At 48.0% G+C, this 22,361-nt stretch overlaps 1 protein-coding gene and 1 non-coding gene across 2 annotated transcripts; one reads left to right on the forward strand and one right to left on the reverse strand.

Annotated features, from left to right (window-relative positions):
* Positions 1–1,682: 1,682 nt before the first annotated feature.
* On the reverse strand, positions 1,683–18,308 carry ETHE1 (ETHE1 persulfide dioxygenase). The gene is made up of 7 exons (XM_028088033.2): positions 18,178–18,308; positions 17,691–17,835; positions 17,434–17,582; positions 4,876–5,005; positions 2,560–2,649; positions 2,044–2,160; positions 1,683–1,881 (listed from the first exon to the last, which is right to left on the reverse strand). The coding sequence occupies exons 1-7, from the start codon at positions 18,256–18,258 to the stop codon at positions 1,829–1,831; spliced, it is 765 nt and encodes a 254-aa protein (XP_027943834.1). The 5' UTR covers positions 18,259–18,308; the 3' UTR covers positions 1,683–1,828.
* Positions 3,768–3,874, forward strand: LOC114197227 (U6 spliceosomal RNA). Its single transcript, XR_003606871.2, has one exon. It is a non-coding gene; the product is annotated as a U6 spliceosomal RNA (small nuclear RNA).
* Positions 18,309–22,361: the final 4,053 nt, after the last annotated feature.

Raw genomic sequence — 22,361 nt, forward strand, 5'->3', positions numbered from 1 at the left:
CGCCACACCCCCGAAGGCCGGACCGGAATTTGAGTTGGGGGGGTCTTCGCACGCCCCCTACTGGCCTCTCCCTCCTACCCAGGTGTCGAGCCTTGTACCCTCCCAGCAACCCCCCACAATCCCTTGGAGCACCCTACAGCGACCCCATCTCCTTCTCCCTCCGGGACTCCCTCCTTTCCCGAGGCTGGTAGACTTGGCTCCGACACTACTGTAGGGGGGAGCAGCGTCCATGCCGTCTCACTCAGAAAACCAGGAGTCGGGGCTCCTACTTTCCCTCCCTGAGCAAACCAAGAGTCTGCGTCCTCTGCTCGTCCCGGGGCTAGATTCCCAAACTCCAGCCTCCCTCCACTCCTGGGAGCCCAGAAGGCCGTCTTCAGCTCCCTCCTCCCCCGCAGCCCCGGCCCCCTCACCGGCTCAGGCTTCGGCGTGCTTGGTCGCTCAGCGCTCTCGGCGCTGCCTTTTCTGTCTGCGGGACAGGTGGCTAGGGAAGAGGGAGGAGAGGGAAGCTACTCTGTCCCCCTCCCCAGCAGCCCGGAAGTGGAGGGGGGGGACAACAGGTCCAACAGCTCTCCGAGGGAGGAGGGAGCGACCAGTTTGCCCCGCCCGCGGCCACGGCATCCGGCCATCCCGGGCCCACCGGCCCCACCCTCGGAAAAGCCAGCATCGCGACCCCTCACTCTGCCTCCAGCGCCCCCCGCCCCGTTCCTGCCCCCTGGAGGGCTAGGCGTCTTCGTCACCTATGTATAAGCGTCTCCCTAATGCCCCAACCCCGGGAATCCTGAAAGGAAGCAGGGAATGGAGATAGGGGCCTCTCCCTCTAATGAGCCCTTTAGAAGGGCTCCGACCGGTTTGGGGAGCTGGGCAAGGGGAGGGGGTGCCCTGGGTTGAGTCAGAGACCCGCCCAGAGACAGTGGAAGTGTGCCCCCCCACGCCCCACTCTGCTAATGGGGTGGAGGGCAGAGGTTAAAGGTCTAAGCCAGACCCTTTCCTCTCGGGGCAAAAACAGGAAAATAACTGGCATGTGAGACAGGATTATTGGATGTCAGGAGCTGTGCTAAACACTTGACACACGTTAATTTCATCCTTACCATAGCCTAATGAGAAAGGGATTACCATCTCCATTTTATAAGTGGGGAAACTGAGGCTGAGGGGGATAAATGTGCCCGGAAGTCTAGACATGTTGTTAATCTCAAGGCTGGATTTGTTCTCTGGAAAGTCCACTTTCTTAACCATTGGGCACACTGTCACTCTGGTGCAGCCAGGAAGTGCCTGGAAGACCATCCCAAATGATAGTAACAATAATAGTCACCACTGATAGGGCACCTGCCATGCAGGCAGTGTGCCAAGGCACCTCATACATGTGGACTCATTGGATCATCACAACACCCTATTATTAGTATTATTTCCATTGCACAGATGAGGAAACTGAGACGTGGAGGAGTGAAGGACCTTCTCCTGGGTGTTATGGGTGTGAGTGGCTCCAACTCAAGATGGTGTTCTAATCCAAGGAGGTGAGAAGTCCTGCCCCAGGTAGGTTTGTTTCTGATCTTGTGAGTTAGAAAATGTCCTCCTTCCGGGCACCCTGCATCTTCACCCTGCTCTCTCCTCCCTAGCCTCTTCAGACCAGACACCTCAGATCAGAAAACCAACGGCTTCCCCCCAAAAAATAGACAGAAATAAGATTCAGAGCAAAAAATATATATTTTTTTTTATTTAAGAAGCTCAGGGGCTGGTGAGGGAGGGGAAGAAGAGAGGCCTGGCAATGGCACCTTTCAATGTACCCCACCTAGTGCATTCTTAACAGAAATGAGCACCTGACAAAGCCGGGTCAGGAAGGGGGAGTCTGGATCCCACAGCGCATGTTAGCTGGAACAGCAAAGTCTGAAAGGAAAGAGCCAGGGCTGAAACTAAGGGGCCCTAGCAGACCCCCTCATGCCCCATTGGGGGGCCAGAAATCCAAGGAGCCCTTCTTTGGGAAACATAATTCTGGCCCTGAAGCCCCTCCTCCCTCAGACCGAGGAGTCCTGGCCCCCAACTGCTCACCTATCTGCTGAGGCTTGGGCAAGTTCAGGTTGTCCATGACTTTGACAAACTCCTCACAGCTGAGGGTGAGCCGCGGGTTCAAAGTCCGCTCCTCCTCCACGGTGGACACGGTGAGCCCTAGCGGCCAAGGGAGGCGAGGAACGTCAACCGGGCAAGTGCCTGGGGCCTCCTAGGACTACATTTCCCAGGAGGCTTAGGGTGCATCTCGGGCCTGGGACTAACAGGCTCTTCCCAGAATGTTACCAAGATCGCCTGCTCTCCTCGACTGGCACTATGGGAAATGTAGTTTCCCATGTTCCCAAAGCTCTCTAAGGAAGTCCCAGGAAAACGCATGCCCTCCGGAATTCTAGTCTTGTTTCTACATCCACACTCAGCACACCTAAGCACTTGATCTTTTGGGGCAGAGAAATTTCTGGGAATTGTGGTCTCCATGCCCCACAAGGACTACAGCAGTTTCGTACTCCGGCTCAAAAGGACAGTTATGTAAGTCCCACTCCTCCTCCAGGAAGCCCTCACCGCGGTAATCATGAGCAGGGTAGATCAGGCAGTCTCCTGGAAGCGTGAAGATCTTTTCGTGGACTGAGTGGTACAAGGTCTTAGCACAGCCTGGGAAGGGAAAGCTCAGAGGTGAGTAAATCAACAGGAGAGAAGCCTTCTAGCCCCTTTCCTCAAGAAAGGGTGGGAAGATAAAATCAAGTAGCTAAACCCTCTTCCTCATTTCCCTGCCAGTACCCCTTTGTCTAGGCACAGAAAGAGAGGGAAGGGCATTCATTGTAAGCAGATGGAACAGCAAATGCAAAGAATTGAGGAATGGTGAGAAATTCACCATGGTGGTAAATGAGGGTGGGATGAGATCCTGAAGCACCAAGGAGCTGTGCCCTCAGCCTGGGGATGCCAAGAAAGGGTTCTGGGCAGGGAGGCTGGACTAGAAGGTAAGAAACCGAAGACAAGAGGCCAAAGAAGAAAACGGGCCCATGGTTCCAACATCAAGCTCTGAGTCCTAAATTAGGACAGGGGCAAACCTCTCTGGACCTCCCTTCCCACAGTGAAACTCCTGAACCTAACTGCTCCCTCCCAGCTAAACTCCTGAATCAAAGTCCACACCCCTCCCCCTGCCACACCTCCAGCACCTAAACTCCTTATGTTCAGGTTTTTTTTTTTTCTTGAAGATTTTATTCATTTATTTGAGAGAGAATGAGACAGAGAGAGAGCACATGAGAGGGGGGAGGGTCAGAGGGAGAAGCAGACACCCCACTGAGCAGGGAGCCTGATGCGGGACTCGATCCCGGGACTCCAGGATCATGACCTGAGCCGAAGGCAGTCGCCCAACCAACTGAGCCACCCAGGCGCCCCTTATGTTCAGCTTTAAAAATATGTCCACAGTGGGGGACGCCTGGGGGGCTCAGTCGGTTAAGCTTCCAACTCTTGATTTTGGCTCAGGTCATGGTATCAGGTCATGGGACCAAGCCCCCCGGCCCCCCCGCCAGGCTCCCTGCTCAGGGCAGAGTCTGCTTGTCCCTCTCCCTCTGCTCTCTCCCCACCTGCACACACACACTCTCTCTCTCCCTCTCTCAAATAAATAAATAAAATCTTAAAAAAAAAATGTCCACAGGGTGCCCGGCTGGCTCACTTTGTAGCGCATGCACCTCTTGTAAGTTTGAGCCCCACAATGGGTGTAGAGATTACTTAAAAATATATATATAATCTTTAAAAAATAATAATAAGTGCTCACTTCAGCAGCACCAAACTAAAATTAGAACAATACAGAGAAGATTTAGCATAGCCCCTGCACAAGGATGACATGCAAATTCGTGATGCATTCCACATTAAAAATAAATAAATAAATAACAATTTAAAAAATTAAAAAAAAAAAAGTCCACAAACTCACTGACACTTTTCTGTTCAAAACGTGACAATTCTCCTCACCTTGGCTTAGTGGTCTGGACTAAGTGACTTGCAACTAATAAATAGCATATTGCAGAAATGACAGAGTTTAACTTCTAAGACTAGGTCACTCCAAAAAAAAAAAAAATTAGGGGCGCCTGGGTGGCTCAGTAGGTTAATCATCTGCCTTCGGATCAGATCATAATCCCAGGGTCCTAGGATCAAGTCCTGCACCGGCTCCCTACTCAGCGGGGCGTCTGCTTCTCTCTCCCTCTGATGCTCCCCTGCCCCCTCTGCTTGTTCTCTCTCTCTCTCTCTCAAATAAATAAAAATCCTTAATAAAAAAATTAGGGCTTCTGTCTGCTTGTCCATCTATGTCTCTCTGACCATTCCCTTTGGGAGAACCCAGCTGCTGTGTCAGGAAGACAAAGTAGCCCCGTGGGGAGGTCCATGTGGTAAGGAACTGAGGCCTCCTGCCAACAATCAGAGCCAGATTGCCAGCCATGTGAGTGAGGCACCTTGGCAGCAGACCCCCCAGTCAAGCCTTCAGATGACTGCAGCCCAGGCTCTAGCTTGACTGCACTCCCAGGAGCGACACTGAACCACCCAGTGAAGCTGCTTCCAGAGTCCTGACTCTCATAAACTATGTGACATAGTGTCAATCATTGCTTTAAGTCATTAAGTTCTGGGGTAATTTGTTTCACAGCAATAGATAATGAATACACCTTTGCATCTAACTGTCTCCCAACAAGGTAAACCGCTGAACTCCTCCCCAATAGCTAACCCATGAATCTAACTCTCCCTCACTCTAGCAGCTAAACTTCTTCAATCTAATCCTGACCCCCTAACAGTCTAACACCTATTCATTCATTCTTGCAACGGGTACTTAAAACCCTGGTGCACACATAACCGTACTAAGATCTCAGGCTAGGGAAAGGGGCCTGTGACCTTGCTGGAAGTCCGTCCGCCCACACCCTCGGATGAGCAGGGCATCTCCAGTGAAGGCCATGCTGTGGTCATTCAGAACAAAGGTGACACAGCCCGGGGTGTGGCCGGGGCTCGCCCGGGTCTCCAAGGCCTGGTGGGGAAGGAGAATACAGACGTTACCAATAAGCCAAGGGCCCTGGCCTCATGATGAAATTGGCCTGAGAGGCCCCCATCTCACCCCAGGGTCACATCTAGCTAGAGTGGTTTATGTTTTTTTTTTAGTTAAAAAACTAAGTTTGGGGAGCCTGGGTGACTCAGACAGTTAAGTGGCTGCCTTCAGCTCAGGTCATGGTCCCAGGGTCCTGGGATCGAATCCTGCCTAGGGCTCCCTGCTCAGCGGGGAGTCTGCTTCTCCCTCTCCCGCTCCCCCTGCTTGTGCTTTCTCTCTCTCTGTCAAATAAATAAATAAAATTTAAATTAAAAAAATTAAGTTAGATTCCCAGACTCAAACCTTGTACCAGGGTAAAGTCCCAATGAATCTAAACACTTAAAGCAAGAAAATAAAACCATAAAACTGATGACAACAAAAATACAAATGAATATATATGATTCCTGGTTAGGGAAGAACATTCAAATGTGATCCCAAAAGTTGTAAATCATTACAAAAAAGATCAATGGTTTGACTTTAAATAAATCTGAAGTTTCTGAATGGCAACAACACTATAAACAAAATTGAAAGGAAACCAACGGCTGGCAAAATATATTTATGACATACATGCACCACACGGTGGTCAGCATACTTCATATACAAACAGATCTCCAAATCAGTTAGAAAAAGATAAGCACACTAATATAAATATGGAATACCAAACAGTCATTTAAAAGTATGTTATTGAAATGAAATTTGATGATGCTGTACACAAATATTTAATGACATGAAAAGATATTTACTATCTGGTAAGTGCTAAAAGCCGATTACAAAGCAATTGTACAGTGTCATCTTTTAAAAAAGTTTCTTTGTTTACTCAAAACATATTTTTTCTTTAGGCTTTGCTTACATTACCCTTTTTTTAAACAGAAAGCATCTCATTTTATAATTAAAAATAGAACACAAGATTCAGGATAAACTAAAGATCTAAACATTTAAAAACCAGAATTCTAAAAGGAAATATATAATCTTATATAAGGAGATGTGTGTGTGTGTGTGTGTGTGTAATCTTGAGGTAGGAAAGGTTTTTCTAAGCATGATATTAAATTTAGGGGTGCCTGGGTGGCTCAGTCGGTTGAGCATCAGCCTTCGGCTCGGGTTATGATCCCAGGGTCTTGGGATCAACCCCACATCGGGCTCCCTGTTCGGCGGGGAGTCTGCTTCTCCCTCTGCCTGCCGCTCCCCCTGCTTCTGCTCTCTCTCTCTCTGTCTCTCTCTCTGTCAAATAAATGAACAAAATCTTAAAAAAAAAGCATGATATTAAATTCAGAGGACATAAGGAAAAACAGTGACAGGGACGACCACATAGTTTAACTTCATTATAGAAAAGGACAAAACAAGAATTAAAAGACAAAAAACTCAGAGACAGTAGTAGCAGCATGTATAAGAAAGTATTATAAAGTATGAATAGCCATCATATATAAACAGCTCCTAAGCATCAATAAGAACTCCCAAAAGAAAAATGGGCAAAAGGAAAAAAACAGGCAAATCATGGAAGAGGAAACAATTAGTCAAAAAACCATCTGAAATCATGTTTGCTCTCCCTTTTAGGGAGAAAGGGAGAGAGATTTAAAATTTTCACCTACCAGATTGACAACTGTTAGAGTTGCTCAGGGTGTCTGAGGCAAGCCCACGTTTCCTGGGAGGCAGGTCCGACTCAGTGTAGCCATTTTAGAGGGCAAGTTTGCAGTGTCTACCAATACCTCAAATGTGGACTCTCTGACCCCCCATAGCTACTGCTACGACTCTGGACTCTGCCCTTTTAAGAACTTCTTTTTTTTTTTTTTTAAGATTTTATTTATTTATTCACGAGAGACAGAGACAGAGAGAGACAGAGAGAGGCAGAGGGAGAAGCAGGCTCCCAAGGAGCAGGGAGCCCGATGTGGGACTCGATCCCAGGACCCTGGGATCATGACCTGAGCCGAAGGCAGACGCTCAACCATCTGAGCCACCCAGGTGCCCTGCTGTTAAGAATTTCTGACAAGTGGGCAAAAATGCCCACCCAGGAAATCCTCATTATGTAAATCCCCACACCCAGTTCAGGGAAGCAATTGTCATGGAAAAAAAAATTGTTACCCTCATGATCTAACAACCACTTATAAGATTAGTTGCCACTCACACAGCGCTCCTCCCACAATTAGCATCCTGGTCCAGGTCGGTCATCTGCTGATTATAGAAGGACACCACGTGCAGATCCTGCGTCCACACCTAGCATCCATTCTGCCCTTCCCCACTCTGGGTCCCCGGTTTGGTTCAGGGCATCAGTGTGCCCAGCCAAGCACTTCCTTAACCCTCTGTGGTAGCCTGGGTGGCTTCTGACACGGTTCTCTGGCCACTGAGATCTCAGTACGTCTCCTGAAAATGTCTGGGAAAGCTTTTCCCTTCCTGATAAGAGAGTCTGGCACCTCTCCTTCCCACTTTATCTGGCTCTGGACAATGGTGTGATGGCCGCAGCTACAACCACCTTGCAACCATGAAAAAGAATCCCTCAAATGGGGCGCCTGGGTGGCTCAGTCAGTTAAGCATCTGCTTTCGGCTCAGGTTATGATCTCAGGGTCCTGGGATCCAGCCCCACGTCCGGCTCCCTGCTCAGTGGGGAGTCTGCTTCTCCCTCTCCCTCTGCTCCTCTCTCTGCTCATGCTCTCCCTCTCTCAAATAAATAAAGAAAATCTAAAAAAAGAATCCCCCAAATGACAGTGCTACTAAATCAAAGAGAATGACTGCCTTCTTCCAGACTCCTGTTATGGGAGAAAATTGAACCAAATATTTAAGCCACTGTTTGGGTTTTTTAGTTACTTTCAGCCAAATGCCTTCCTAACTCATATATAACAGGACATATGTGCAATGCAAAACAAATGCAAAGCAAAAACCACAGATTTTGCAAAATCTTGTGGGAAAAATCACAACCCTCTCCCCCCCAAATTAACATAACCTTTTGGTGGTCCAGGAATGATCTTTCACTTTTTGTCTGTTTCCATACTCTCTGAATTTTTTTTTTTTAAACAAAAAGCATGGGTGTCTTTCGAACTAAATATTGTGGATGGGTAGTCAGCAGTAATGTTCAAAACAGTCAATCACAGTGATAGCAATGGGTATTGACCAATCAGAAGGACATCAGCTATAAACAACCAATACAGTTAGACAGTATATATATATGGTATTTATGGTACAGTTGAAGCATATGTATGGTATATGTAATTGTGTATATGTATAAATTGGACAAAATATTGCCAGGCTCTCTTCTAAGTGCTCGACATGACTGAACTCATCCAGTCCACACACATCCTTATGAGGTAGGTACCATTCCTGTTCCCATTCTATAGATGAGGAGACTGAGGCACAGAATAAGAATAGGAATGAGCAAACTCTAACTATATGTGGAAATATGGATGGATGCCACAGATAAAGCAAAAGCAGAAAGAAAAAAAGGATGCTAGACACAGAAGAGCAGAGAGGTGTGGAATGGAATAGAATGGAATGGTGTGGGATGAGATGTGGGATGAAGTGGGAAATCTCAGGGTGCCTGATATACAGTAAGGGGAAGTGGTATTTCATGTGTGGAGGTTTCAGTTATGAATCCAGATGTAAAATATCTATCTCTTGGAGAGGGCGCATGGACTAGGAGTTAGGAATAGCCTTTGGAGCCAGGTGATATGGGTTCTAAATTTGGCTCTGCTATTTATTACTAGCTGTGTGACTTTGGACAAGTCACTTCACCTCTCTGTTTCTGAGCTTCTCTGCTCATTGGTAAAATGGGGATAATAACTGTTCCCACCTCATAGGGCTATTATAAATATTAAGTTACTGGAGCACCTGAGCGGCTCAGTTGGTTAAGCGTCTGCCTTCAGCTCAGATCATGATCCTAGGACCCAACATGGGCCCTGCCCAGCGGGGAGCCTGCTTCTCCCTCTCCCTCTGCCCCTCCCCCTGCTCGTATTCCGTCTCTCTCATAAAAAAAACCTTTAACAAAAAAATATGAAGTTACTTTGAGTATGTAAAGCACTTAGAAAAATGCCCAGCACACAATAATCACTAATCAAAGTAACATAATAATGTTTTAAAGTCTGGTGTTTTTTTAAGATTCTATTTATTTATTTGACAGAGAGAGAGAGAACACAAGCAGGGGGAGCAGTAGAGGGAGAAGCAGGCTCCCCGCTGAGCAGGGAGTCTGACTCGTGGCTTGATCCCAGGACCCCGGATCATGAACTGAACTGAAGGCAGCCGCTTAACCGACTGAGTCACCCACGCGTCCCATTAATGTTCTAAAATTTGTAAAAATACTGATCTAGTTGGAACCACAAGGCCTCCTGGGTCCAAATCCCGACTTGGCGGGGCGCCTGGGTGGCTCGGTCAGTTGTGTCCAACTCTTGGTTTCGGCTCAAGTCATGATCTCATGGTCTGCTTGGGACTTTCTCTCCCTCTCCCTCTGCCCTTCCCCACCCCCAGTCTCTCTCTCTCTCTCTCTCTCTCAAATAAATAAATAAATCTTTAAAAAAAAAAATCCCGACTTGGCCACTTTCTCAGTGTAATTTTTGGGCAAGTCACTTTCCTCTCTATACATCCTTCTTTGTAAAATGAGAAAAATATTTCTGATCTATGTGGTTATGAAGGTTTAATGAGATCTGTTTGTCAGAGGAGACACAGCGGAGGCCCAAAGGCCAGACTCAGCCAGAGAAATGTTTTGTTTGGCCCACTCAGGAGTTGTGAGAAGTCTGAATTTGTAGTCTACCCTTAAAAAGTGGAAGATTTCTCAAAAATGTATATTTGAAGCTTCTATTTAAAAAAAAGGTTTGGCAGTAGACAGACTGCATTCTTTTTTTTTTAATAAAGCTTATTTATTTAAGTAATCTCTACACCCAGCATGGGGCCCAAAACACGACCCCAAGATCAAGAGTCCCACGCTCCTCCAACTGAGCCAGCCAGGCACCCTGACAGACTACATTCCTAAACATGAATAATCGACTTGAATTGTGCAGTGGGTGTCCTCCATAAATGCAACATGCACCCTAACATTTGCCACAGGCCCCACCACTCCCTGCAGCAATATTTGATTATGAAAATCCTTCTAGACAAACACTGATAAAAAACACTTACAGAGCTCAGCACAATGCCTGACAAGAAACAAACCCTCAAAGCTTGTTAACTATTGTTAAATTATCATCATTATTAACCAATTCAAAATACATACAATCTACTTCAGTTGATAGCAAAGGAAAGAGTAGGTTGAATGACACCATGAGAAAACGACCAGACACACCCAGAAGCGGGACGTCCTACAATAGACTAGAAACTTCAAAAGTCAATGTCATGGTGCAGAAAAGGTATGAAACTGTTCTAGATTTAGAGACTAAATAGACCTAACAGCTGAATGGATTGCATGAACCTTGATTGGGTCCTGGTTCCTAAAAATCACCATAAAAATGATTCCTGGGCACCTGGGGCAATTTGAACTTGGGCTGGATTTAAGAATTATTTCTGGGGCGCCTGGGTGGCTCAGCCGTTAAGCGTCTGCCTTCGGCTCAGGTCATGATCCCAGGGTCCTGGGATGGAGCCCTACATCAGGCTCCCTGCTCAGTGGGAAGCCTGCTTCTCCCTCTCCCACTCCCCCTGCTTGTGCTCCCTCTCTCACTGTATCTCTCTCTGTAAAATAAATAAATAAAATCTTTAAAAAAAAGAATTATTTCAGAATTATCATATATTTTCTGTGATGAGGATTTTACAAAAGAATTGTTCTCGAAGTACAGTTGAGGGAACCCTGAGGGTCTGCAAGGTGAAAACTATTTTCATGATAGTAGGAAGAACCCTTCTGCCCTTCTTACTCTCATTCTCCCGTTTGGTGGCGTTTTCCAGAAGCTCCATGACTGGTGATGATGTCATTGCTCTGCCAGCAGATGGAGTACTTGTGTTTTAAAAAGAGGGTCTTGCGTGGCTCAGTCGTTGGGCATCTGCCTTCGGCTCAGGTGATGGTCCCGGGGTCCTGGGATCGAGCCCCGCATCGGGCTCCCTGCTCCGCGGGGAGCCTGCTTTTCCCTCTCCCACTCCCCCTGCTTGTGTTCCCTCTCTCGCTGTGTCTCTCTCTATCAAATAAATAAATAAATAAATAAATCTTTAAAAAAAAAAAGAGTCGTGGTTTTAACTTCTAATGCAGTGAATTTTTAAGATTTTATTATTTATTTATTTATTTATTTATTTGAGAGAGAAAGAATGAGAGACCGAGAGCATGAGAGGGAGGAGGGTCAGAGGGAGAAGCAGACTCCCTGCTAAGCAGGGAGCCTGATGCAGGATTCGATCCTGGGACTCCAGGATCATGACCTGAGCTGAAGGCAGTCGCTTAACCCACTGAGCCACTCAGACGTCCTGTTGACATTTTTAAAAAAGGTCTTATTTATTTATTTGAGAAAGACAGAGTGTGTGCTTGTGCACAAGCAGGGGGGAGGGGCAGAAGAAGAAGCCGACTCCCCTCTGAGCAGAGAGCTGAGTGGAATGTGGGGGCTCAATCCCAGGACCCTGGGATCAAGACCTGAGCTGAAGGCAGAGGTCTAACCGACTCAGTCCCCCAGGAGCCCCCAGTTGCTGACATTTTTGCTACATTTGCTTTATTTCTCTCTGCGTGTATATACTGTTTTCCTCTCTTACCACTAAAAAGCTACATTACAGATATGTCAACCCTAACGACTTCTCCCGAGAGTAACAATGTTCTCCTGTATCAGAGGTTCTCAAACTCAATCCTTTTGGTCTCAGAACTCCTTCCCCTCTTAGAAGTCACAGGAGGGCCCTAAAAGCTTTTATTTATGTGGGTTCCAGCTACCAATATTTACTTATTAGCTGTATGTCAATTACAGCTCAGTAAAAATAAATAAATAAATAAAACCTATCTATTCAGAGATGCCAAAAAAAAATTTACCCGCATCCCACATCGGGCTCCCTGCTCAGGTGGGAGCCTGCTTCTCCCTCGGCCTGCCACTCCCCCTGCTTGTGCTCTCTCTCTGACAAATAAATAAAATCTTTTTAAAAATAATTAATTAATTAATCAAAAACTGTCAGCAACTCATGACCTTTAGGTGAAGGGTATGAACGTGTTAACTGTCCTATTATTTCAATTTACTATAGATATTAGAATATTAATAAAAGGTTGTGGGGGGAGCGCCTAATATCTGGACCTCACGCAGCAGCCTCCACTGGTCCAGAAACTGGTTGAAACATCTCAGTCGCAGAACAGTCTGCAGGGATTCTGTGGAGCCTGATTAACCTCACATTCTTCCAACAAATTCCTTCTTCCCTTCCATGGTGCTTCAAATACGTGTCACAGCTCAGCAGCGGTCCCCTTCACCTGTTTCCAGGGGCCGCGGCACCTTCTCCAACTACTTCGCATCAGCTACAGGCAACACGAAAGGGGTCTGCGCAAGCGCACTCGCCTCGCAGAGCCCACGGCCCACACTGCCCCCTGGTGGCAAGCAGAGGCTGGCCATCTATTCCATTTGGTCCCTCTGCTCCATTATTCAAAAGCACCTAACCTTGGTATAACCAGCCACTGTTTCTGTGCACTCAAAGCTCGAAAACCCAGTGTCTTTTTCCATTGCGGCTAAACAGTCTGAACCTCCGTCAGCTAAACCTTCCTTCCTTTCTTTTGTGAAAAGAAAACATTAGTTGTTCTAACGTTTAGGGGACAGTGTACTGATGTCTGGAACTTGAGGATGCAACAAAAAATAAGATAGGTGATGGATGGATACGTGTATGCTGTCAAATCTTTTCAACTTTTCTGTATGCTTGTAATTTTTTGTAAAATGTTGTGAGGAGGGAAGATTTGTTCCACAAGTCAAATAATTAGTTCCAGGGGTGCCTGGGTGGCTCAGTCTGTTAAGAGACAGACTCTTGATTTCCACTCAGGTCATGATCTCAGGAATCTGCTTGTCTCCCTCTCCTAATGCCTCCCCCCCCCCCCCGCTTCTCTCAAATAAATAAATAAATCTTTAAAAAAATAATTAGTTCCTGGGACGCCTGAGTGGCTCAGTCCGTTAAGCGTCTGCCTTCGGCTCAGGTCATGATCCCCGGATCCTGGGACTGAATCTTGAATCTGGTTCCTTGCTCAGCGGGAAGCCTGCTTCTCCCTCTACCTCTGCCTGCCGCTCCCCCTGCTTGTGCTCTCTGACAAATTTAAGTCATCTCTACACCCAAGGTGGGGCTCGAACTTATAACCTCAAGATGGAGAGTCCCATGCTCCACTGACTGAGCCAGCCAACCGTGCCCCACCTGTTAGCTTTTAAAATAGACTGATTCCCAGGGCACCTGGGTGGCTCAGTTGGTTAAGCGACTGCCTTCGGCTCAGGCCATGATCCTGGAGTCCTAGGATCGAGTCCCGCATGGGGATCCTGGCTGAGCAGGCAGTCTGCTTCTCCCTCTGACCCTCATGATCTCTCTATCTCATTTTCTCTCTCAAATAAATAAATAAAATCTTAAAAAATAAAATAAAATAAAATAGACTGATTCCCTGTGTCTGCCCCGAACAATGAAATCAGAATCTCTAAAGTGGGATCTGGGGCCTCTGTATCTGGCAGTGCTCTAAATTAACATACTTCACAGGCAAGACTAACTTTCCGAATCTGCCACCTCTCACTGGAGATAAAATGTTCAAATCTCATTGCTCATTAAAACAGAAAATTCGGGCGCCTGGGTGGCTCAGATGGTTGGGCGTCTGCCTTCGGCTCAGGTCACGATCCCAGAGTCCTGGAATCGAGTCCCGCATCGGGCTCCCTGCTCCTTGGGAGCCTGCTTCTCCCTCTGCCTCTCTCTCTGTCTCTCATGAATAAATAAATAAAATCTTAAAAAAAAAAAAAAAACAAACAGAAAATTCATTATACAATGAAACCACCCAAATCTGGCCCGCTGTGAGTGTAAAATACAACCAGCTCAAAAAACTGGCAAGTTCTACTAAAGTTAAGCATAGGTCAGTCCTCTGACCCAGAAAGTCCATTCCATGGAATTGAGAGTAATGTCCACCAAGAAATTTGCATAAGAGCCTTCATAACAGCACTGTTCTTAATAGCCCCAAACTGGAATCACCGATCAAAAGGAAAAATGGATAAATTTTCATAAATTCACACAAACAAATGCTCCACAGCAGCATTATTCACAAATAGCTCCAAATTGGCATCAACTATCAAAAGGAGAATGGACGAATTAACATAAATTCACACAACAAAATGCTCCACATCAGGGGTTGGCAAACCACCGCTGGTACACCTAATTTGGCCTGTGGTCTGCTTTTGTACAGCCTGAGGGCCACGGGTGGTTTTTAAGTGGCTTTTTAAGTTTTTTCATGGTTGAAAAAAAAGAAAATCAAAATGAGAATTATTGAAATTAACACTTCAGAGGCCAGAATTCGAGTTCTTTTGGAGCACAGCCATGCTTATTCATTTATGCATTGTCTCTGACTGCTTTCACACCAACAGGGACCATATGGCCTGCAAAAGCAAAAATATTTACTGTCTGGTCCTTTACAGAACAAGTTTGCCAATCCCTGCAATAGAGCAACAGAAGGAAAGAACTGCAACTATACACAACATGATGTAGAGTGAAAGAAGCCAGAACATAAAAGAGCCCATATGGTATGAGTCCTGTTGATGAGGTCCAGAACACGTAGAACTAATCTATGATTAAGTTAGTTGGAAGAGGGGCCCCTGGCTGGATCAGTCAGCAGAGCATGTGACTCTTGATCTCAGGGTTGTGGGTTCAAGCCCCCTGTCTGGCATGGGACCTACTTAAAAAAAAAAAAAAGTTGCTAAGATTGCAAATCTTCAAAGTCCTTATCATAAGGAAAAAAAAGAAAAATTTTAAAATAAATAAATGTCAGAAGCTGGTTTCTTGATTGGGGTGTCAGTGGCCAGGAAGAGGGACAAGGAGGCCTTCTGGGGTAATGAGTACGCTCTGTATTTGGATCTCGGCGGTGGATACTCAGGTGTAAACATATGTAAAAATTTAACAAGTGGCACACATACAATATGCATGCTTTCTACTATATAACATGCATATCACAAGTCAATTTTTTTAAACTGGGGGCGGAGAAAATGAGGGAGAAGAAGTGTGACCATCTCTAAAGGTTTATAAAGAACTCAGATGAAAACCACATGAAACATCGAATAATCATAAAGACAGATGCTAACAAGTGTTGGCAAGGATGTGGAGAAACTGGGACTTTTTTTTTTTTTAAAGATTTATTTATTTATTTGGGAGAGAGGGGTGGGGAGGGGCAGAGGGAGACAGAATCCTGAAGCAGCTCCCCGCTGAACATGGAGCCTGACACAGGGCTTGATCCCAGGACCCTGAGATCACATCCTGAGCCTAAATCAAAGAGTCCACCGCTTAACTGACTGAGCCACCCAGGTGTCAGGAAATTAGGCCTTTCATACGCTGCCCGTGGGAACGTAAAATGGTGCGGCCACTTCGGATAATAGTTGGTCAGTTTCTCCAACTGTTTTTGTTTTTTTTTAAGGTTTTATTTATTTGGGAGAGAGAAAGAGAGAACATGAGCAGGGGGAGGGGCAGAGGGAGAAGCAGACTCCCTGCTGAGCAGGGAGCCCCACATAGGGCTTGATCCCAGGACCCTGGGATCATGACCTGAGCCAAAGGCAGACACTTAACCGACTGAGCCACTCAGGCAGCCCCCTCCAACTGTATTATGGGTAAGCTCCACACCCACCATGGAGCCCAACATGGGGCTTAAACTCACAACCCTGAGATCAAGACCAAAACTGAAATCAAGAGTCAGACACTCACCCGACTGAGTCACCCATCCTATACATATATCCAAGAGAAATGAAAAACAGCCACAAAACTTGTACGTGAATATTTATAGCAGTATTATTCATAATAGCCAAAAAATGGAAGGAACGGAAATGTCTATTGGCTGATGGATGATGAATGAATTAATGAGGTATATTCACACAGTGGAATATTACTCAGCCATAGAAGGTATGAAACACTGACACACGCTACAGCAAGGATGAACCTTGAACACTTATGATCAGTGACAGAAGCCAGTCACAAAAGACCACATAATACATGATTCCATTTCTATGAAACACCCAGGATAGGCAAAACCTGTAGAGACAGAGAGTAGATTTGTGAATTGCCTAAGGCTGTCAGAGGGAGAGGGGAGGGCGCTGGGTTCAAATGGATGAACTGGACGGTTCGTGAATGATATCAATTAAGTCGTGTGAAAAAAAAACAGACACTGAAGCTAAATCTGCCACAGCTAAACCCTTCGACATTCATTCAAACGTCGCTCATCCAATCTAACAAAGGGCTCATCTTGACACGAAACCCCAACCATTTTTCACCCTTCTAAGCCTGCTCAAACTCAAGAAATGCTTGTTAGCATCTCACACTCACGGACAGTGTACATAAAGGTGCAATGCCCTTTTTACCTGCTTCCAGAAAAGGGCTTGAAATAAAGAGGCTGCCACCATTGTAGCTCAACCCTCTGATCCCACACACAGCTCTCATTTCCTCTAAATGCTCTGACTCAGATAAACTGTCCCCATTTAGCAAAATCCTCTAAGCTGGAGGTCAAGTCCCCCCTCTATCACTTGCCCATTCTGTCCCCAAAGTCAGCCAGGCTCTCCGTAGCTTTAACAAGTCTCATCAGAGAAAAACCTGACCAGCTGTTTCTCCTCCCTCTGAGGGCAACCACCCCCCTGCCCCTCCAGCACCCTCTCCACCCTGATCTATTGCTCTGGGTTGAAATCCTGGCTGGAAACCTGCTGACCTTGGCCTGTGACAAAGACCGGAGAGAAGGTAGGAACCTTCAGGCCCTTCCTGTGTGAGGCAACAGCCCCACCAAGGGTGAGGCCAGCAGGCACAGAAGGGTGAACATTTAAGGAGGTGCTGACTCGCAGGGGCCTACCCTGCCTTTGCATGACCCTGAGAGTGAGTGCCTCCTTAAATGTTTGCACCCTAGGCGCCTTACTCGCCTCACCCTAGTCCTGGCCCTGGGCAAGGGGATGCTCCTTCCTCTAACAGTGGCTCTAGAAGACTGAGCTGGGTCTCTCCCTCAGCCCTGGCCTCAGATTTCTAGCCCTCAATCAACTTTTATGGAGAGCCAGGCCAAAGGAGCTGCCCCAAGGCTATAGGAAACTCCACAAATGCTGTTGACTTAGGGGCTTGGCTAGAGACACACCTGCCCAGAGCGTCTTGCCCCAGTGCCCCACCTGGGTTTATGGCGCCCTCCTCCCAGAGACAAACTCAGGGATCAGGAGCCCAGGTCAGAGTTCCCTCCTACCCCGGGGCGCAGGAGCCCACGCCCTCAGCCCCCTCTTCCCTTAAGTCCAAGAAATCCAGGCCACCACCCTCTCGGGCCCCAGCATCCAACTCACGAAGCGCCCGAAGTGGATGGAGTCTCCATCCTCAATGTGCAAGTCAGCCTGGGCTCCACTAAGGCGGGAGATGACAGACTGGCAGCCGGGGAGTAGGGACCGGAGCAGCCCTGAGCCCGTAATATGGTCCGCGTGGCAGTGGGTATTCACTGGGGGAGAGAGGTGGGCCAGGTCCGGGAGGGCACAGAGAGGACGCAGGATTCCCAGCCCCCAGGCCCCTCCTCCCCCAGACCCAGGGGTTCGGCCTCCACACTGACCAGCATACAGCAGTCGCAGCCCCAGTTCCTTGACCAGCTGGGCATCCCGAGGCGCTGTCTCCAGAACCGGGTCGATCAGAATGGCCTCACGGGACTCTCTGTCACCCAGGAGGTACGAGTAGGTGCAGCTCTTGGGCTCAAACATCTGGGAAGGGGGCGTGGGACAGGTGACTGCGAAGAACGAGACTCCCACTCCCTGGGGCCCCGAGAGTCCGAGCCTCGCTCGATTCTCTTCCTAAGATCCAGAGACAGAAAACCCAGTCCCTTCTTCCCCTTTGGTGTCAGGAATCTGTTCCCTCTGAAACGAGTTCCAACTTCCAAATACCCCCCAAATCAGGGTCTCCAGCAACCTCTTCCGTAAAGGACTCCGGAGCCCTGCTCCAAGCCCAGGGGATCCCGGATCTCTCCGCTTTAAAGGACCCCGGGGTCCCGCCCCTGCCACCGCCCAGCGCCCAGTAGTCCCGCTGCGGGCCCAGCCTCCTCGCACCTGCCGTAGGAGGATGGGGACTCCAGTGCCGCTGAGCTGGCTGAGCTGCCTCTCCGCGCCTCTCAGTACGGATCCCGCCATCGCGCCCGCGGCCGGGTGGGGACTGAGCGGACGCCCAGCGCCGGCGGAAGCCGGGTGGCCCCGGGCTGACCTGGGAGGGGCGGGGCGGGGCGGGGGAGGGGCCCGCCTTAAAGGGGCCGCGGGCGCTGGGGCTCACGGCGGTCAGGCGGAGAGAATACAGAAAGACGGAGAAGGCATTGAGACCCGGAGAAACGGCGAACAGGGAGACACTCAAAAGGCTCAAAAGGCTCAAAAGGCGAGGGAGAGACACTGGGACAAGCACAGACAGGGAGAGAACTAAAAACCCAACAAGAGGCCCCAATACACTGATAGCGGGACTCCTAATGTATTCCTAGTGGTTTTTATCAGGAGAGAGACCCAGAGAGCCACTCAGAGACAAGGGAGATGCTTAGAGACTTGAGAGAGACTTGGACTCCGAGATACCAAGAAGAGAGACCTGGAAAGACTTTCAGAGATTCATGGAGAGATCTGGGGTTGAAATGGGATGTCCGTCAAAGAAATACGGTCAGAAGGATACACTTGGAAATTCTAGACATTTCGAAAGATAGGAGATGTTGGGACATTAGAGGAAGGAGAAATGAGCAGAAAGAGGGAGAGAATCTTTCAGAGAGGAGAGAAACTGGCCGAAAGGAAAGTTCAAAGTCAAGGGGATAATATTGCTCATTTATTTTTTTAATTTTATTCTTTTTAAGATTTTATGTATTTATTTGACAGAGAGAGACACAGCGAGAGAGGGAACACAAGCAAGGGGAGTGGCAGAGGGAGAAGCAGGCTTCCGGCAGAGCAGGGAGCCCGATGCGGGGCTCTATCCCAGGATCCTAAGACCATGACCTGAGCCGAAGGCAGATGCTTAACAACTGAGCCACCCAGCCGCCCCGAGAACATTGCTCATTTATTCCTCACTTGAGGGCTCCCGTGCACCTGGTCCAAGCTGGGCGAAGCTGGGGACCCAGAGGTGAGTCCTGTCCAGTTTGGTGGGGAGAATGGTGCAGACACTGGGGCTGAAATAGGCTCAGGGATTGCTCGGAGCTCAGGGGAAGGAGGAAACAGGAAAACAGGGATCCTCAGGCCCTCTTTACTGTCAGCGTCCCCCAAATAAGACCTCCTCACCCCTGGGGCCGATTCCTATGATTTTGGCAGGATTGTTAGACCCCTGAAGGCATGCACACCTCTGGGTCAGCTGTGAGATCTCCTAAGAGGTAGAAACCTGAGCATCACCCTTCCCAGCTGTGTGACCTTGGGCTCAAAACTTATCTTCTTCTGGGCTTCAGTTTACTCCTCTGCAAGATGAGGTTGAAAATAGCTCCTTCCCTCATTGGGAAGATCTAATAAGTTCAGACATGTAAAGAGTCCGGGAGAGCAGGTGGCACAGAACAAGCCCTTGACAGGAGCTGGCTATCATTCTGTCCTCACCGTCCTTGACTCTTTCCTCCTCTGTCACCTCCTCCCCCTTCATCACTAGGGCCCCGTTAAGTTAACCTCTCCAATCAGGCCACTTCTCCGCCATCACTCCCTCAGCCTCTGTCAAGAAGCAGCAAAGCATACATGCAAATTGCATGGATGCCAGGGCCTGGCTGCAGGAGTTCAAATCCTGACCCTGCTCCCTCCAGGCTGTGTGACTCCCCCCTTGTGCCTCATTTTCTTCTTCTGAACAGTGGGAATAATGGTAGCGCCTCCTCTTAAAAAGTTGCTGCCAGGATGAAATGAACGAATGTATACAAAGCGCCCAAGACAGTTTCAAGTATATAAAAAGTGCTAAATAAATGCTGGGAACGAATCGTGTCATTAATATATAGCAGCCACCTCACTGGGCTTCTGGCTTCTGCTCTGCCTCCCTACAATCTATTTTATGCGGTAACCAGAGCAAGCCTTTTAAAATGTCAATGACAAAGAGACTGAAGAATCACAGAAAACAAACACAGCGTGTGGATCTTGTTTAGGTCCTGATGGAGATACACCAAGTGTAATAAGAAAAAGATATTTATGGGATAAGATGTCTGGCATATAGCTTCAAAATCATCTGGGAGGAGTGGGTGGGAGAAATGAAACAACATTGGCCATGAGGAGGAAATTGTTGATGCTGGTGCCGCTGGTGTTATTAATGCAGAGAACAATTCTGTTCTCTCACACTTTCTGTATGTTCGAAGGAAAACACTGTTCTGGAAAGGAAAAACAAGATATACATGGGACCATGGGAGAAATGTGATAATGTAAAGAAACGACCCGAAAGTCTGAAAGTTTGGTAATGATCCTTTGGGTTGTGTTTAAAAGATAGAAAGAAAGTCCTTATTTTTTAGAGACACACACTGAAGTGTTTCTGGATGAAATGTGTGGAAGTTGCTTCAAGGACCTTAGGGGCAAGGGGATGATGGAATAAGATTGGTCATGATGAACCTGGGTGATGGGCTGGTGAGGGGCTGATTATACTCTTTCTCTCCTTTTGGTTATGTTTGAAATTTTCCATAACCTAAAAAAAAAAAAAAAGAGTATATGAAAACCCAAACTCATTCATGTCACTTCCCATATTTAAAACCCTCCCCCTTGGTTTCCCACTCAGCTAGGCCTCTTTCTCACTCCTTGACCTCAAGTTCTCCATTGTCCCCATCAAGATATCTTCCCATCACAGAGAGTTTCTGGCTGTTAATTCTTTTCAGCATTTATTTGATACAGAGTTACTGGACACCGACTATGTGCTAAGCTCTGTTCTGGACAGAGTGATCAACAAGACAGACAGGTTGTTCATCTTAACAGAGCATACAGTCTAGAGGACGGGTATGCTGTGTTATGTGCATATACAAGGGAGATGCGACAACAGAGTAATGGAGGGAAGGGGGCTCCACGAGCTAGGGTGGACAGGGGAGGCCTTCTGCTGTGGTAATATTTGAAAGGAGATCAGACGGGGGTGTCAGACAAGCAATTTGATGGAGGAATGACCTTGGGGGGACAGAGGGAACCGCTAGTGCAAGGGCCCTGGAGTAGGTTGGACCATGGCATAGACCAGCACTGGAAAGGAAGGTGACTTTGGAGCATCGAGGTAAGAAAGACTCCCAGAACACAGCATGCTCCTTCCCATCTTGAGCTCTCTGCACTTGGTGTTCTGGGACGACCTTGATCCCATCATGGCCTAGTTCAATGCACAATAAAAACAAGAAGTAGTATTGGTAACGTGTACTGACCACTGTAGGCACTGTTCTAAACTTTCCATTGATTACTGAATTTCATCCTAACAACCCAGAAAGGTGGAGAGACTTGGCCAAGCTTACACAGCTAGAAAGTGGCCGAGCCAACCAGTTACCCAGGCAATCTGGCTCCAGAGCTCGAATAACCCCACCGTCTAACTCCCACGGCTCCCAGGACTCAGCAGACCTTGTGGGTTTTATCAGACTGAAGACCCACCCATGCAGGGCATTTTTATGGGCACTTCGCGGTCACTCCCGTGTTGGGCGGAAAAGTGCACCATCACGGCCCGGGGAAAGGTGCCAAGCGTGCCACCCTGGGCCTGGCACCAGGAGCTCCAGGCTTCGAAGAACTCCGGCAGGGATGCTTCGGGAACCGCGGCCCCCATCCCCACGCCAACACCCGAACCGCGGCATCGGGGTGGGAGGGGCTGAGATTCTTGAATCACCCAGTGGCGAAGGGTGCCGGGGCGCTATGCAAATAACATGTTTTTATTGGGCGTCAGCTTGCTCGAAGCCTCGCGTTCCGCCCCGCCCTCTCACTAATTGGCCTGGCTTCTTTGCAAACGCTTTGAGGGGTGAAATGGGCAGCCGGCTCTTGAAACTCCCTTCGGAGAGGGAACTCAAGCTCCCAACGGAATTCTCGAAAGGGAGGGGGACAGAGAAAAGGAAGGCGCATATGTTGGGACCTGTCTCAGTGATCTCTAAAGCGCAGTTTCCCCGAGTTAGGTCCTGCACGTGCTTGACTCCAGTCAGCCACCGTAGGCCCCGCAACCCGCAGTATACTTTTTTACGGCCCTTCTACCCGTAGCTCGGCGCTTGCTCACCAACTTGCCTGCCTTGCGCACTCACCCCTCCTTCCATTTCTTCTGGGCAGCAGCCTCCGCTGGCCGCGACTGCGCATGCGTACTGACGCCCCCTCCGGCC

The sequence above is a fragment of the Eumetopias jubatus genome, unplaced genomic scaffold, assembly GCF_037043125.1.
Source record: "Eumetopias jubatus isolate StellerSeaLion01/CBP00866 unplaced genomic scaffold, mEumJub1_p1.0 scaffold_10, whole genome shotgun sequence".
NCBI classification, from domain to species: Eukaryota; Metazoa; Chordata; class Mammalia; order Carnivora; family Otariidae; genus Eumetopias; species Eumetopias jubatus.

What these genes read in the sequence shown, in the direction of transcription:
- ETHE1 (XM_028088033.2), bottom strand. Translation starts at nt 18,258, where the DNA reads ATGGCGGGATCCGTACTGAGAGGCGCGGAGAGGCAGCTCAGCCAGCTC. An exon ending in GCTGCGACTGCTGTATGCTG is followed by an intron (nt 17,583 to 17,690) that starts GTCAGTGTGGAG and finishes TCTCTCCCCCAG; the next exon opens with TGAATACCCACTGCCACGCG. An exon ending in CCATCCACTTCGGGCGCTTC is followed by an intron (nt 5,006 to 17,433) that starts GTGAGTTGGATG and finishes CTTCCCCACCAG; the next exon opens with GCCTTGGAGACCCGGGCGAG.